An 11,565-nucleotide genomic window follows, 5' to 3' on the forward strand; every position below is an offset into this window, starting at 1 on the left:
CTACGCTGTGCAGCAAGAGGGGAAAGAGGGGGTTCTCCCTCTGCTTTCTGGCAGATCAGGATTTGAAGCCTGCTACCTGCAGGGCACCAAGCAGCCACTAGGGGGCGCTCCAACCCCACCTGTACCAATGATGGGGCGGGGGCAGGTGACTCCGGGCATGGGCGATGCCAGCCCCAGAGGGAGCTGGGCAGTGCCCAGCTCCTGAGATGGAAAGCCATGAACATGCCAGCTCACACACATGCCAGCCCCTGTGTGCCCTTGTGCCAGCCCCCATGGGTGTGTGGTCAGCAAGGGGACATGGAGCCCAGCTCGGGTTTCACCTGGCGTTTAATAAATACATCATCTCCAATAATCCGTCTGTGTGGGGGGGACCCCAGCCCCCAGAACCATAAATTACACAGCCCCCCAGAACGAGGATGGGGCAGAGGGGGGCAGGGCAGGCCAGGGGGAGGGGGACTGTACACTATGTATAGGTTGGGCATGGGGCACTGTGCTATCTGCCTCTGCCAGGGACTGGACAGCCCTGGCACATGGCCCTGGGCAGTGCCCAGCCCTTGGTGACCCCGAGTGGGCTGCGGCTCTGCCCTCCCTGCATTCATGTTAAGTGCAGAGCTGTCCCTGGCCTCCTGTGGCCCAGATCAGGGCTCCGCTACCGGCTCCTCTGCCAGGCTGGAGCAGCTGAGATGACCCATACCATGGGGCAGAGCAAGGGCACAGCTGGGCTCCTCCAGCACCACTGCCCAGGCCTGAAGGCAGAACCCATCACAAGTTGAGCTGAGGATGTCCGAGGGTCAGTCCAGCCGCGGACCCCAGCCCCAGCCAGCAGGAGACAGCACCGCGGCCGGGGTCCAGACCTGTTCCCCAGCAGCTGCCATGCTGTGGCCACTGGCTGCCCGGCTAGTGGCTCCAGGCCTCCGGGACATCATCGTGGGGCTTCTCGAGGACATCAGAGAGGGTGTCCGGGGCTGCAAGACAGAGCTGGGGTTAGGGATGGCGGGAGCAGGGGGTACCTGGGCTGGGGGCACAGGGGATGCACCAATGCCAGGGCTGCCCTGGGTGAACCCAGCTGGTGCCTGCATGGCACAGAGGCCCTGGCATCCCAGCAAGGCCATGGACATGATGCCCTCCACCTGCCACTCATTGCAGCTGGGCACAATGGGGCGGGGGGACACCAAAGATGGCAGAGAAAGCCGGGCACAGTGCTCACTCACCCTGGCATCTGGTACAGCAGCGGTTCTCCTTCTTGGCACTGCCAGAGCAGGCGGAGGGTGGGCACTCCTGGCGCTGGCAGTGCGTCTCCCCGGCCTGTGAGGGATGAAGGAGGCAGGTTACAGGGGGTCCTGGCCAGGCAGGGGTGGGGGGAGGCTGCAGGGAGATGCCCCAGGGCAGGGGCTGGGGCAAGGCCTGGCTGCACAGAGCTCCTCTGCCAGGAGCCATGCCCATCTCCACCTGGCTGCATCACAGCACTGCACTGTGCAGCCAGGCACATGACCAGTGCCTGTGCCAGCCCCCCACCCTGACAGCATATCCCATACCAGTCCTTGCTCAGCCACTGTGCCAGCCCCACCAGGGAGTGTGTCCAGTGTGAGGCCATGCCCAGCACCTGTGCTGGTTGTGCCAGGAGTCACTCACCACACACCAACAGGTAATGCACTTCATTTCACCAAAGGGGGGCACAGTGGGGTGCCAGCTCTCGTTGTTCATGTACCAATGGCGCCCAAAGCGGCAGGCCCGCGGGCCATCCGCCTGCATCATGTCCGACAGCTCGGGGGGGCTCTTCTCTGGGGCTGCCGGGGCACAGCAGGGGTTGGTGCTGGGCTGGGGAGGGGGTGGGCACTGGGCACACACCTCCACCCCCAGCATCTCCTGCAGGCTGCCCCAAGCAGCAGCCTTCCCTCCCCCTGGGGCAGTCCCAGGCTGCCGGTGCTAGAGCAGGAGCAGCCTGTGATGCATGAGAGCAGGAAGGGTACAGTAGGCACGGGCGCTGAGGGCACACAGGCCCATCAACCCCAGCCTCCTGCCCCCACCGGTGGCAGGTTCTTCCTAGCCTCTAGCCCACCAAGCCCTGGCTCTGAGCAGACCAAGAAGACCCATTTACCTGGGTGGACATGGGACTCACCTGGGCACTGTTTGCAGCAGTCGGAGGGGCTCAGGCGGACGGGGTTGGTGCAGCTCAGGCGCGGGCACTGCACCTTCTCACAGTGCACCTCACCGGTTGCTCCCTGTGGAGAGACAATGGGTGGAGGAGGGCAGCCATGGAGTCCTTTGCCATAGTGGGCACGAGCCCAGGGTGAGGAGCTAGCAACTGGGCTATCCTAGGCCCCCCAGCCCTGGGCTCCCCCTCCTGGGGCAATGCCTGGAGCGTGGCCTCTTCCCATGGTACCTTGCAGGTGCAGACAGCACACTTGATGAGGCCGAAGGGGGGCACCACTGGGTGCCACTGGGTGCCAGCTCCCCGCCATGTCTTGTCACCGTCGAAGTAGCAGCCTGGGGTGGAAAGCAGATGGGGGAAATGTCAGGGCTCTGGCCCTGAGCCGGGTGGGCAACGCCCCAGTGCCGAGATGGGCACTGCAGCCAGAGCCCTGCCCCAGCCCCCCACGCTGCCCCAAGACTCACCCTCGCTGCTGTCTCGTGCCTTCTCTGCCTTTGGCGCATCCTGGCCAGGCTTCTTCTCTGTGCAGATGGGGGCACTGTGAGGACAAGCTGGGCACTCCCAACTCCCCAGCCACCGGCCCACCACTGAGCCCCCCCGGTGCCTTCCCAAGGATCTCCTCATGAGGGGAGACTACAGCTTTGCCTGGCCAAGGGGGAGGGCAGCGGGGCGTCTCCCAGGGGCCAAGCAAGGCTCCTGCTGCCCCCTCCCTCCCCTGGTACCTTCGCAGACAGGGCAGCACCGGTTGTCAGGGTGCACCTGGCGCGTGCAGTTGAGGGGTTGGCACAGGATGGGATCGCAGATCACCGTGCGCTTCTGTGGACAGCAGAGAGGGTTGCAGCTGGCATCAGACTCTGCACCCCCCAGTCCTGGGCTCCTGCTGCGGAAACCGAGGGGGAGCTCCCTCAGGGCAGCAGCAGTAGTAGGCTCTTGCCCTCCCAGGGGCAGGGGGCATGGCATGCCAGGAGCCCCAGCCCTGGAGAGAGGCCAAGGCCAGGGCAGCAGGCCTGAGACAGGATCCTCTGATAGGGGGTGGGGGTAGAAATGCTCCCTGCCCTACACTGCCCAGGCCCGCATGCCCCTGCTCCCTCCTGTCTGCCCCAATGCCCATCACCTGGCAGCTGCAGAGTGAACACTTGGGGTCGTAGGCGGGGGCCCAGCGGGCGCCATGGGCCCGGGGCTGCCCCTCGAAGAAGCAGGAATTGGGATCCTTCTTCAGCTGCTCCGCGTCCCGTGGCCTGGAGGCCTCCGGCAGATCGTCCTCATCCCTGGGGGCCAGGCGCATGCCCCCCACCTCGCACTGGTTGGGAATGTGCACCTGTGGGGGCACGACACGGCATGGCAGAGGGGGCATGTGTCTGGCAGGGCAGGTGGGGTGGAGGGAGGGAGGCAGGGAACTCCCCAAGCCCTTGAGGCAGCACAGGTGGGGGGCTTGGACCTGGCTGGGGGCAGGAGAGGGACCGGGCCAGAGCTGGGAGTTAACTCCTTTGTTTCCCCACACCCCAGGCCTGCGTGGGCATGGCAAACCCAGCAGGGCAGCTGCCCCCATCTCCCACTCCAACCTGGGTCCCACTGGCTGCCCTGCAGTGGGGTGGGGAGGGCATGGGTGGCACCTACCCGGCCCCGCAGCTCCCCGCGGGGGTGCAGCTTGGTGCTGACTTGCAGGAAGGCTGTGCCCTGTGCCAGGTGCCGCAGCAGCTCTGCGTCCAGGTCCTTCACCACGCCCTGGGCCTGGCATGGGGGGCACATGTGAGAGGGACCAGTCCTCCCCGCCAGAGCCCTGGAGCCACCACAAAACAGAGGAGACCTGGGCCCCTCCTCGCTCTCCTGCCTCTCATCTCCCAGCCATGCCGCCCCTCGTCTCCCCCAGCTGCCCCAGGCCTACCCCTTCCCAGAGCCCCCTGCCCAGCCATGGGGCACCCCTCTAGCTCCCCATGCCCCCTCCATGGCTCCTCCGCACAGGACCCCCCAGGCCACTCTCTGCCCCTGTGCCCACCTCAGTGCCATAGAAGCCCTTGAGCAGGCGCTTGGGCTCACGGCTGGGTCCAGCCAGCTCAGCCACACCGTGCAGGTGGGCACTAACGGTGCCATCATCCGCCCGGCCCAGCCCAGCCACGGCGATCTCGTAATGCAGGTGGCAGTGCTCGTCTAGCCACAGCCAGGCATGGCCCCCGGCACCTGTCCACACGGCTGGCACCACGAACTGCCCCGCCAGGGGGGTGGGCAGCACTGTGGGTGAGAGGGTGCAGGGTCAGGTGCTGGGGGCACAGCACCACCCCCATACCTGGTGCAGGGTGAGGTGCACCCCCTATCCTGTGGCACAGGGCACGGGTACCTGCGTATCGGGCCAGGAGGCCACTGTAGAGCAGGGAGCTGATCTGGCCCCGCAGCTCCCCCTCCTCAAAGTCCTTGGTGGCCACATTGAGGAAGAGCTCGTTCTGCAGCAGCATGTGGGCGTCCCGGGCCGTCAGGTCCTGCCATGTCCCGCTGGCCTGACCGCAGTGGGAGGGAGGAGACAAGGGCACAGTGAGAAGCTGCCCCCAGCTCCAGCTCTCACACCAGATGCCAGGGTAACAGCCTACTACTGTTGTCGGTCCTGGCTGGAGCTGCTGCTGTAGCTTGAGCACTGTGGGCCCCAGGTTCACTCCCCTGCCGCGGAGATGGCCAGCCTCCCTGTACAGGCACAGACTGGCTGGCATTGCCCCTTGAGCTTGGACAGGCTGGGGAAGGGGCATGGGGAGCAGAAGAGGGGGGAGATAGGGGCTGTGGCAGCCCGGGGAGAGGCCCAGAAGACAGGGCCCAGCATTGTGGGAGGGGGCAGATCCCTGCGGAGGGGGGTGGGGGGTGACTAGGACACATGGGACCTGTCTACGTGACACTGCTGCTCAGGTGGGGAAGGCTGTGCAGCCTTGTTAGTGCTGCACGGGGCCGGACCCACAGCCCCACGTCAGCTAGGCTGGGGGGGCCCAGGGAGAGCCAGCTCACAGAGGACAGGGCTGTGCCCAGGACTGGGCAGACTCAGCCCCGAGGTCTTTATCCTGCCAGTGGAGCCTCTGAGTGCAGCCGGGAGGGCTGGAGGTGCAGGACCAGCTGAGGGGAGCCAGGAGACTGTGTCCCAGGGCAGTGGAGGGTCTCTGGTGGGACAGCAGCTGGCGCAGCATGTGGCCTTCTAGACCCCATCCACAACTGGCTGGGGGCTTGGCCCCAGGCCGGCTGCAGTGGGAGCTGGAGCCAGCTGGGGGCAGTAGGGGTGTCAAGCAGGGTCCCTGCTGTGAGCTGGCTCCAGGAAGGGCAGAGGAACCCTTGCTGCCTGGAGGGGTCTCCCTGGGAGAGTCCCAGCTGCTCCCTAAAGTGGGTTGGATCCATCCAGGTACCAAAGCCAGAGGCAGACTGATCCTGTATGGCCCTGGCCCCTCCGGGCAGGCCAGGGGTCACCCTGCGGGCTCACCAGCCCATCCTGGTAGCTGGGTGTCATGTCGAACAGGATGTTGCGCCTGCTTTTCCTCCGCGGCTTAGTCTCCAGAGTGATGCTGACAACCTCGCTGCCCGTCCCGGCCACCTGGACCTGTTGGGGGAGAGGTTGTGCCCCAAAGATGGTCTCCATGGGGCTGGTGCCTCTGGCAATACTCCACAGCTGGAGACAACAGCCCCTTGGGGGTCTGGGGAGCCCCCAGCAGCCTCTTGGTGCAGGCGTTTGGCTTAGGGTGCAGGCTCCCCTGTCACAGCACTGCCTAGGGGGGCACTGGCTGCCATAAAACAGAGAGCCCCACTGCTCCAACTACTAGCCCATGCTCCCTTCCTGCCCTGGCCCTGTGAGATAGCCACACTGGGGACCCCAACCAGAGGATCCAGTGCTGAAGCTGAAGGGGGTCACTGGTCCGGCCCACCCAGTGGTTGCAGGTCAGCCTTGTAGAATGAGGGTGGAGAAGACCTGTCCAACTGCACACGCATGGTACATGGGTGTGCCCCCCACCCCCGCCTACCTGGTACTCCAGCGTCCCGTTCTCATGCAGCGACAGCTTGGCAGAGCCCACAGCTCCTGTCTCGGTTGGCACCAGGGCATCAGCCCCACACAGCACGCTTTGGATGGCTGCAAGAAGAGGCACAGGGGCATGGGGCACTCAGGGCATGGCACAGATCCACCCTCCTGGAGCACCCCACTGCCCCATGGCAGCTGGACACTGATGCCTGGAGGGAGTCAGCCAGGGCACCAGGCCATGTGCCACCCATCCCATGCCACAGGGTGGGCAGGACTGGCAGCAGTGGAAGACTCCACCCCTTCCTCAGAAGCCCCACCTCCTCTGTGGAAGCCCTGCCCCTTCCCCAGGAGCTCCAGTCTCTCCATGGAAGCCCTGCCCTCTGACTCCAAGAGTGCAGGGGGGTTTCCTTGCCAGCCCCCGGCACTCACTGTCACAGCTCCTCCTGGGTGCAATGGTGCCGGCGAGCTGGCACGGGGGCCGGCCCTCGCTCTGCACTGCGATCACTAGCTGCCCCTGCCCCAGCCACTGCATCTCACGGGCCGACAGGTCGCTCAACACCTCTGCAAAGTCGGGGGCCTGCGTGGACAGCAAAGGAGGACGGCAGCAGTGCTCAGCCGAGGCAGGAGATGCCTTTGGGGGGCAGAGGGGGAGGGGAAGGGAGTGGGGGTGCTTACCTCCGCCGTGATGTTGGTCCATACCTCGCGTACCACCCGGCCCTGGTGCTGGATCTGGAGCCGCAGGGGAACCCACGGGAGCTCTGGGTGGAGAAGGGCAGTCCATGTGGTACCCCACCATGCCCCTGCCAGCCCCCACCCCACTGACCTCCCCTCACACCCAGTCCGAGCACCCAGCACATGCCCCCACCCCCCTGCCATGACCCCCCAGGCCACCACACACCTTCTCATCCAACCGCTGCCCCCATACACCCCAATCCCCCACCAAGCAGCCATGCCTCACAGCCCCCCCCACCTCCCAGGTGCTTGCACCCAGCTACTGACCCCACAACTTGACCACTTCCCATGGGCCCTGCCCCCCACAGACACATCCATCCCCATAGACAGTCATAGAGAAGCTGGGCTGGAAGGGACCAGAGCTCATGCAGCCCAACCCCCTGCCTGAGGCAGGATCAGTTCTGTCCAAACCACCCCAGACAAATCCATCATCCAACCTCCTGTTAAAACTACCATCAATCTGGACACAAGACAACCCAGGCCTCTGGCCCGACCCTGCTCCTCACCTTGGGCGCCCGGTTCCAGCAGCCCTTTGGCCATGAGGAGGAAGTGGAGATTGTTCTCTGTGTCACTCAGGGTCAGCATGGCGATGCCACCCACACCCAGGTGCGTCGGGTCCACTGAGGTCAGGATGGCGCTGAAGGTCTCTGGGGCACAAAGGTCACACAGGTCACTCCAGGCAGGCAGAGGCAGGAAGGGAGGCGGGTCAAGAGGAAGGCACCTGGTGTGGCCTGGCTGGAAAAGGTGCGCAGGGCCCCTGGCAATGGGATGCTCCCCAAGGGGTGGAGAGTATTCCTGGGGCCTGGCCGGGGCAGGGGAGGGGAGGAGAGGCCTCACCGGCAAAGAGGGCCCGGTGCTTGAAGATCTGGCCCCGGATCTCGCCAGCTGGCTGTGCCTTGGTGACCAGCGAGACGCGGAGCTGCTCGGCCCGCAGCAGCCGGATGGAGGGTTTGTGCAGGTTCCACCACACGCCGCAGATCTGCGGGGAGCGGGAGGTGCTCAGGGGGTGCCCCAGCCCCGGCCCCAGCCCCAGCCCCAGCTCCCAGCAGCACCCCGGCCCTCTCACCATGGTGTCCCGCGGGTCCACATTCCTCTGCACAGGGTGCTCGAACAGGACGCTGCCATCGGGCTCTGTGAAGCGGACGCGGCTTGGCCGGCCCAGCCTGCGGAAAGGAACCGGCACCAGACCAGGCTGAGCTGTGGGGCCTGCCTGGAGCTCCAGGACCTCCCAAGTGGTCCCAAACCAGCCCCAGCAGGGCCAAGGGTCCTGGCCAGCCCCTGCCCTAAGCGGGGGCTCCTGATGTGCTCCCTGTCTGGAGGGAGCATGGGGAGCTGGGCAGTGCCCCCGCTGGCCCTGCTGGGCTCCAGGTGCAGCTGCTGGATGGGAGCCAGGCTGTGGAGCTGCCTCCACGCGCCATCGAGACTTTGGGCGGCTGCGCCAGGCCCTCCCCCGCCACCCAGCCCCTCCAAAGGAGGGAGAGGGGATGACTGCATCTCCTGGGCTGGGTCCAACAAGGCTGGGCCATGGGAGGACACCATCCCCCGGGCATGGGGGGTAAGTTTGGGTTGGGGCATCTGGGGTGGAGGGCACTGGGGCTTCTCCTGGCTGGCTTGCTGGCAGCCAGAGTCTCTGCATCATCCCTCGTGGGGCCAGGGGCAGGCTGCAAGCGCCAGACATGCACCGGCACTCTGGCGTCTGGCAGGGCGGGAGCCGGACAGGCCTGGCGTGTGCCGAGGCGTGTACACAGGCGCTGCCATGAGTGCATGCATGCTTAGGGATGGAGGTAGCATGGTCAGTGGGGTAAGGTGGAAATCTGTGGAGCAGATTTTTGGGCAGCTTCCCCCAGAGCTTTGCTGGGACACCCCCCCTGGGACAGGGAAGGGGCTGGGAGCTCCCTCTCCCTGCCCCACCCCACAAGCCTCCTGGTCCTGGCCTGGGGCCTGGCTCCCTGCTCCAAATCCCCCTTAGCACCTGGGGATGTGCACCTACCATCACTGCCAGGCTTATCTAACATAGGCTTTGCATCCTATAAGGGGCTGGGGCAGGTGCCTCATCTGCACAGCGCCCGTAAGGTCAGGAGGCATCAGCCCTACACACCTGGCACTACCCCAGGCACTGGGGGGAGGTGGGGTCAGGCCCAGAAGCAGCCCCAGGATGTCGCCTCTGGATAGGAGGCACCTTGATGCAATGGCTGGGCCCTTGGCTGTGTATGCAGAGCCCCAAACCCGGCCAGGGATAATAAGCATTTGAGCTCCTCTGGCTACACGGCTCGGCCTGGAATTAGTCACCACTTTACTATGCAAAGCCTGGAAAGGAGGAGGAGAGCTGCAGTGCTGGGAAACAGGGCCCAGCCTCCCCTGTGTCCAGATGTGGGGATCCCCAGGCTGCCAGGGTGATGGGAAGGGGAGGGGGGTGACAGGCTGCTGCTCCCCAAGCCTGCCTGGGCTGGGGATCCCCACTAGCAGCAGCTGGGGGCATGGGGAGGCTGGGAGGGGGCTGGGCCCACGACCATGTGTGCTTGGATCCTGTTTATTGGCTGTCATCCCATTCCCTTGAATTTGTTTTTAATAAAAACCTTGAGGAAAGGAATGTTCCTGCTTGGGACGGAGCCTCGGAGCCTCGCGAGCCCCGGGAGGACGGGCTGGGGCAGCCCAGCTGTTCCACACGCCAGGCCAGCTGCCCCACAGCCATAGTCAGCCAGCAAATGGTTAAAATACCCCCTCCCCCCCCACCCTCCCAGTATCCGCGTGGCCACAGCCCTTTGCATCGTCAGGATTTGCTCCCACCTCTGCCCCAGAATCTGGGGTGCCTGGGGAGCTCCTTGTGATGCCCTGGTGGGGGGAAGGCAGGTGGCTCGTGGGCCTCAGGGGTGGGGGCACTCACCGCTCATAGCTGATGGAGAAAAGCAGGTAGGAGCGCACGAGGGTGAAACTGGCTTTGGCCACGGCGCCAGACGCAGGCTGTGAGGCACTGGTGAGCAGGGCCACAAACTCTGTGGCAGGGGGAGACAAGGTCAGTGCACGAGGGGCACTGGCAGGCATGGAGGTCTGGGCACCTGAAGAATGCCACCACCCCCCTCTCAGGTGGCATCAGAGCAGGCTGCGTGCCAGGGCTGGGAGCTCCTAGCCTCAGCTTTGCAAGTAATAGGCCAGCCCCTGTTTCAGCACCTGTTCCTGTTCCTGCCCCTGCCTCAGCCCCATCTTGATCCCAGCTGCCTTCAGCCCATGGGCACCCTGGTCAGGCCGGAGCTACCTGCCCGGCTGTCGTCCCGTGCCAGGTCCTCGGTGCTGAGGTAGGAGCGGTCATTGTGCAAGCTGTCCTCCTTGTCCTGGAAGTTCTCAAAGCCATCCAGGGGTGGCTCGCGGCTCTTCTCAGCTGGGGGGAGAGGAGACATCCTGGGTCAGGGACTGGTGCCCCTAGCGCAATGGAGGGGAAACTGAGGCACAATGAAAGGCAGGGCTGTGCCGGGCTTGTCCTGCCAGGTCTGGGCAGGCTCAGGAGGGGAATGCATGCCTCTCTGGCCTTCCTGCCTCTAAGCCAGCCACATCCAGGGTGGGAGGCAGGTGGGCATGGGGAGGAAGGGGCAGGCTGCTGCCCTGTGGCTTCCCTGCTGCCCTGTGCATCCCTGCCACCCTCTCTCGGGGCAGGGACCCTGCCACCCCTGGCTGTGACCCCATGAGTGGTTTCCAAGGGGAAGCCTTCCGGTGCCTGCAGTCACCCCCTGCCCCAACTCCCGGCCTGTGCTGGCGGGCTGGCCCGTCACATGTCTTTGGTCACCGCTTCCCGTTGCTGTGAGACCCAAACAAACAGGGAAATTCTCTCCACAGGGAGAAATGAGGACACCTCAGCCCACACCATGGCTACAGCCACAGCCATAGCCACAGCTCCCTCTCCGCCCAGCTCGGCCCGGTCCTGCCAGGGTCTATGCCTAGTATCCCCTCCTAGCCACAGCCTTACCCTTGGGGCAGGACTTGCAGCAGTGGCCTGGCAGCAGGACAGCCTCGCTGCAGGGTAGGGGGGGGCAGTCGTGCTTAATGTTCTTGCAGCTGACTTTGCCCGTGGCCTTCCCTCGGCGGCTCCTCTGCTGCAGGGGGAGAGAGGTGTGTGCACGGGGGCTGTGGGGGGCAGGATGCAGGGAGCCTGCCTGCTGCTGGGGAGGCAGGGTGTGTGCATGCATGGATGCATATATATGTGTGCACACTCGTGTGTGTGCATGTGTATGTGTACATACATCCATGCATGTGCACATGTGCCTGTACAGGTGTGCAGGTATGTGCATGAGTGTATGTGTGGGTGCAGGCACATGTATGTGCATACGTGTGTGCATGTGCCCGCGTAAATGGCAGGGCACCTCACTGCTCCAGGGGACCTCGGCAGCACGGATCCAGGGGCAGCCTTTCCCCACCTCTCCAGGGTGAAGAGGGCCTGATGGGGGAGCTGCCTGCTGCAGCCCTGGGGGCTGGGGTAGGTGAAATGCAATGGGGCTGCACATCCTCCATGAGCTGGGGCTGGGATGGGATGGTCTGGGGCTGGGCTTGGCCAGGGCTGGGGTTGGATCCTGGGTGCAGTGATGCAGGGGGTGGGCTAGGACAGGGCTGGGACTAGGCTGGGACAGGGCTGAACAGGGCTGGGCTGGAGCTGGGTCCCCGTGGGGTGATGCAGGGGGGCAGGCTGGGGCTGGGTCCCCGCGCGGTGATGCGG

The 11,565-nt window shown here is 65.1% G+C and overlaps 1 protein-coding gene across 2 annotated transcripts; it reads right to left on the bottom strand.

The window, feature by feature from the left end:
• Nucleotides 1-315: 315 nt before the first annotated feature.
• CHRD (chordin) lies at nt 316-10,145 on the bottom strand. 2 transcript variants are annotated; one of them, XM_025195827.1, is made up of 20 exons: nt 10,032-10,145; nt 9,748-9,856; nt 7,930-8,026; nt 7,701-7,842; nt 7,370-7,510; nt 6,807-6,889; nt 6,561-6,708; nt 6,136-6,242; nt 5,601-5,717; nt 4,488-4,644; nt 4,149-4,381; nt 3,770-3,883; nt 3,267-3,470; nt 2,875-2,968; nt 2,617-2,673; nt 2,384-2,487; nt 2,120-2,222; nt 1,633-1,787; nt 1,212-1,305; nt 316-965 (listed from the first exon to the last, which is right to left on the bottom strand). In XM_025195827.1, the coding sequence occupies exons 3-20, from the start codon at nt 7,930-7,932 to the stop codon at nt 898-900; spliced, it is 2,124 nt and encodes a 707-aa protein (XP_025051612.1). In that variant the 5' UTR covers nt 7,933-8,026; nt 9,748-9,856; nt 10,032-10,145; the 3' UTR covers nt 316-897. The 2 variants fall into 2 exon arrangements, with proteins under 2 accessions (XP_025051612.1, XP_025051609.1); XM_025195824.1 differs by lacking the exons at nt 9,748-9,856; nt 10,032-10,145 and adding an exon at nt 8,962-9,170.
• Between the last annotated feature and the right edge of the window lie 1,420 nt (nt 10,146-11,565).

The sequence above is a fragment of the Alligator sinensis genome, unplaced genomic scaffold, assembly GCF_000455745.1.
Source record: "Alligator sinensis unplaced genomic scaffold, ASM45574v1 scaffold301_2, whole genome shotgun sequence".
In the NCBI taxonomy this organism is placed as follows: domain Eukaryota; kingdom Metazoa; phylum Chordata; order Crocodylia; family Alligatoridae; genus Alligator; species Alligator sinensis.

Coding starts and splice junctions, on each gene's coding strand:
- CHRD (XM_025195824.1), bottom strand. CDS start 9,110: ATGCTTATTATCCCTGGCCGGGTTTGGGGCTCTGCATACACAGCCAAG. Junction 4,645..5,600: donor CCAGCTACCAGGATGGGCTG/GTGAGCCCGCAG, acceptor CACTGCGGTCAG/GCCAGCGGGACATGGCAGGA. Junction 2,223..2,383: donor GTGCTGTCTGCACCTGCAAG/GTACCATGGGAA, acceptor GTCTCTCCACAG/GGAGCAACCGGTGAGGTGCA.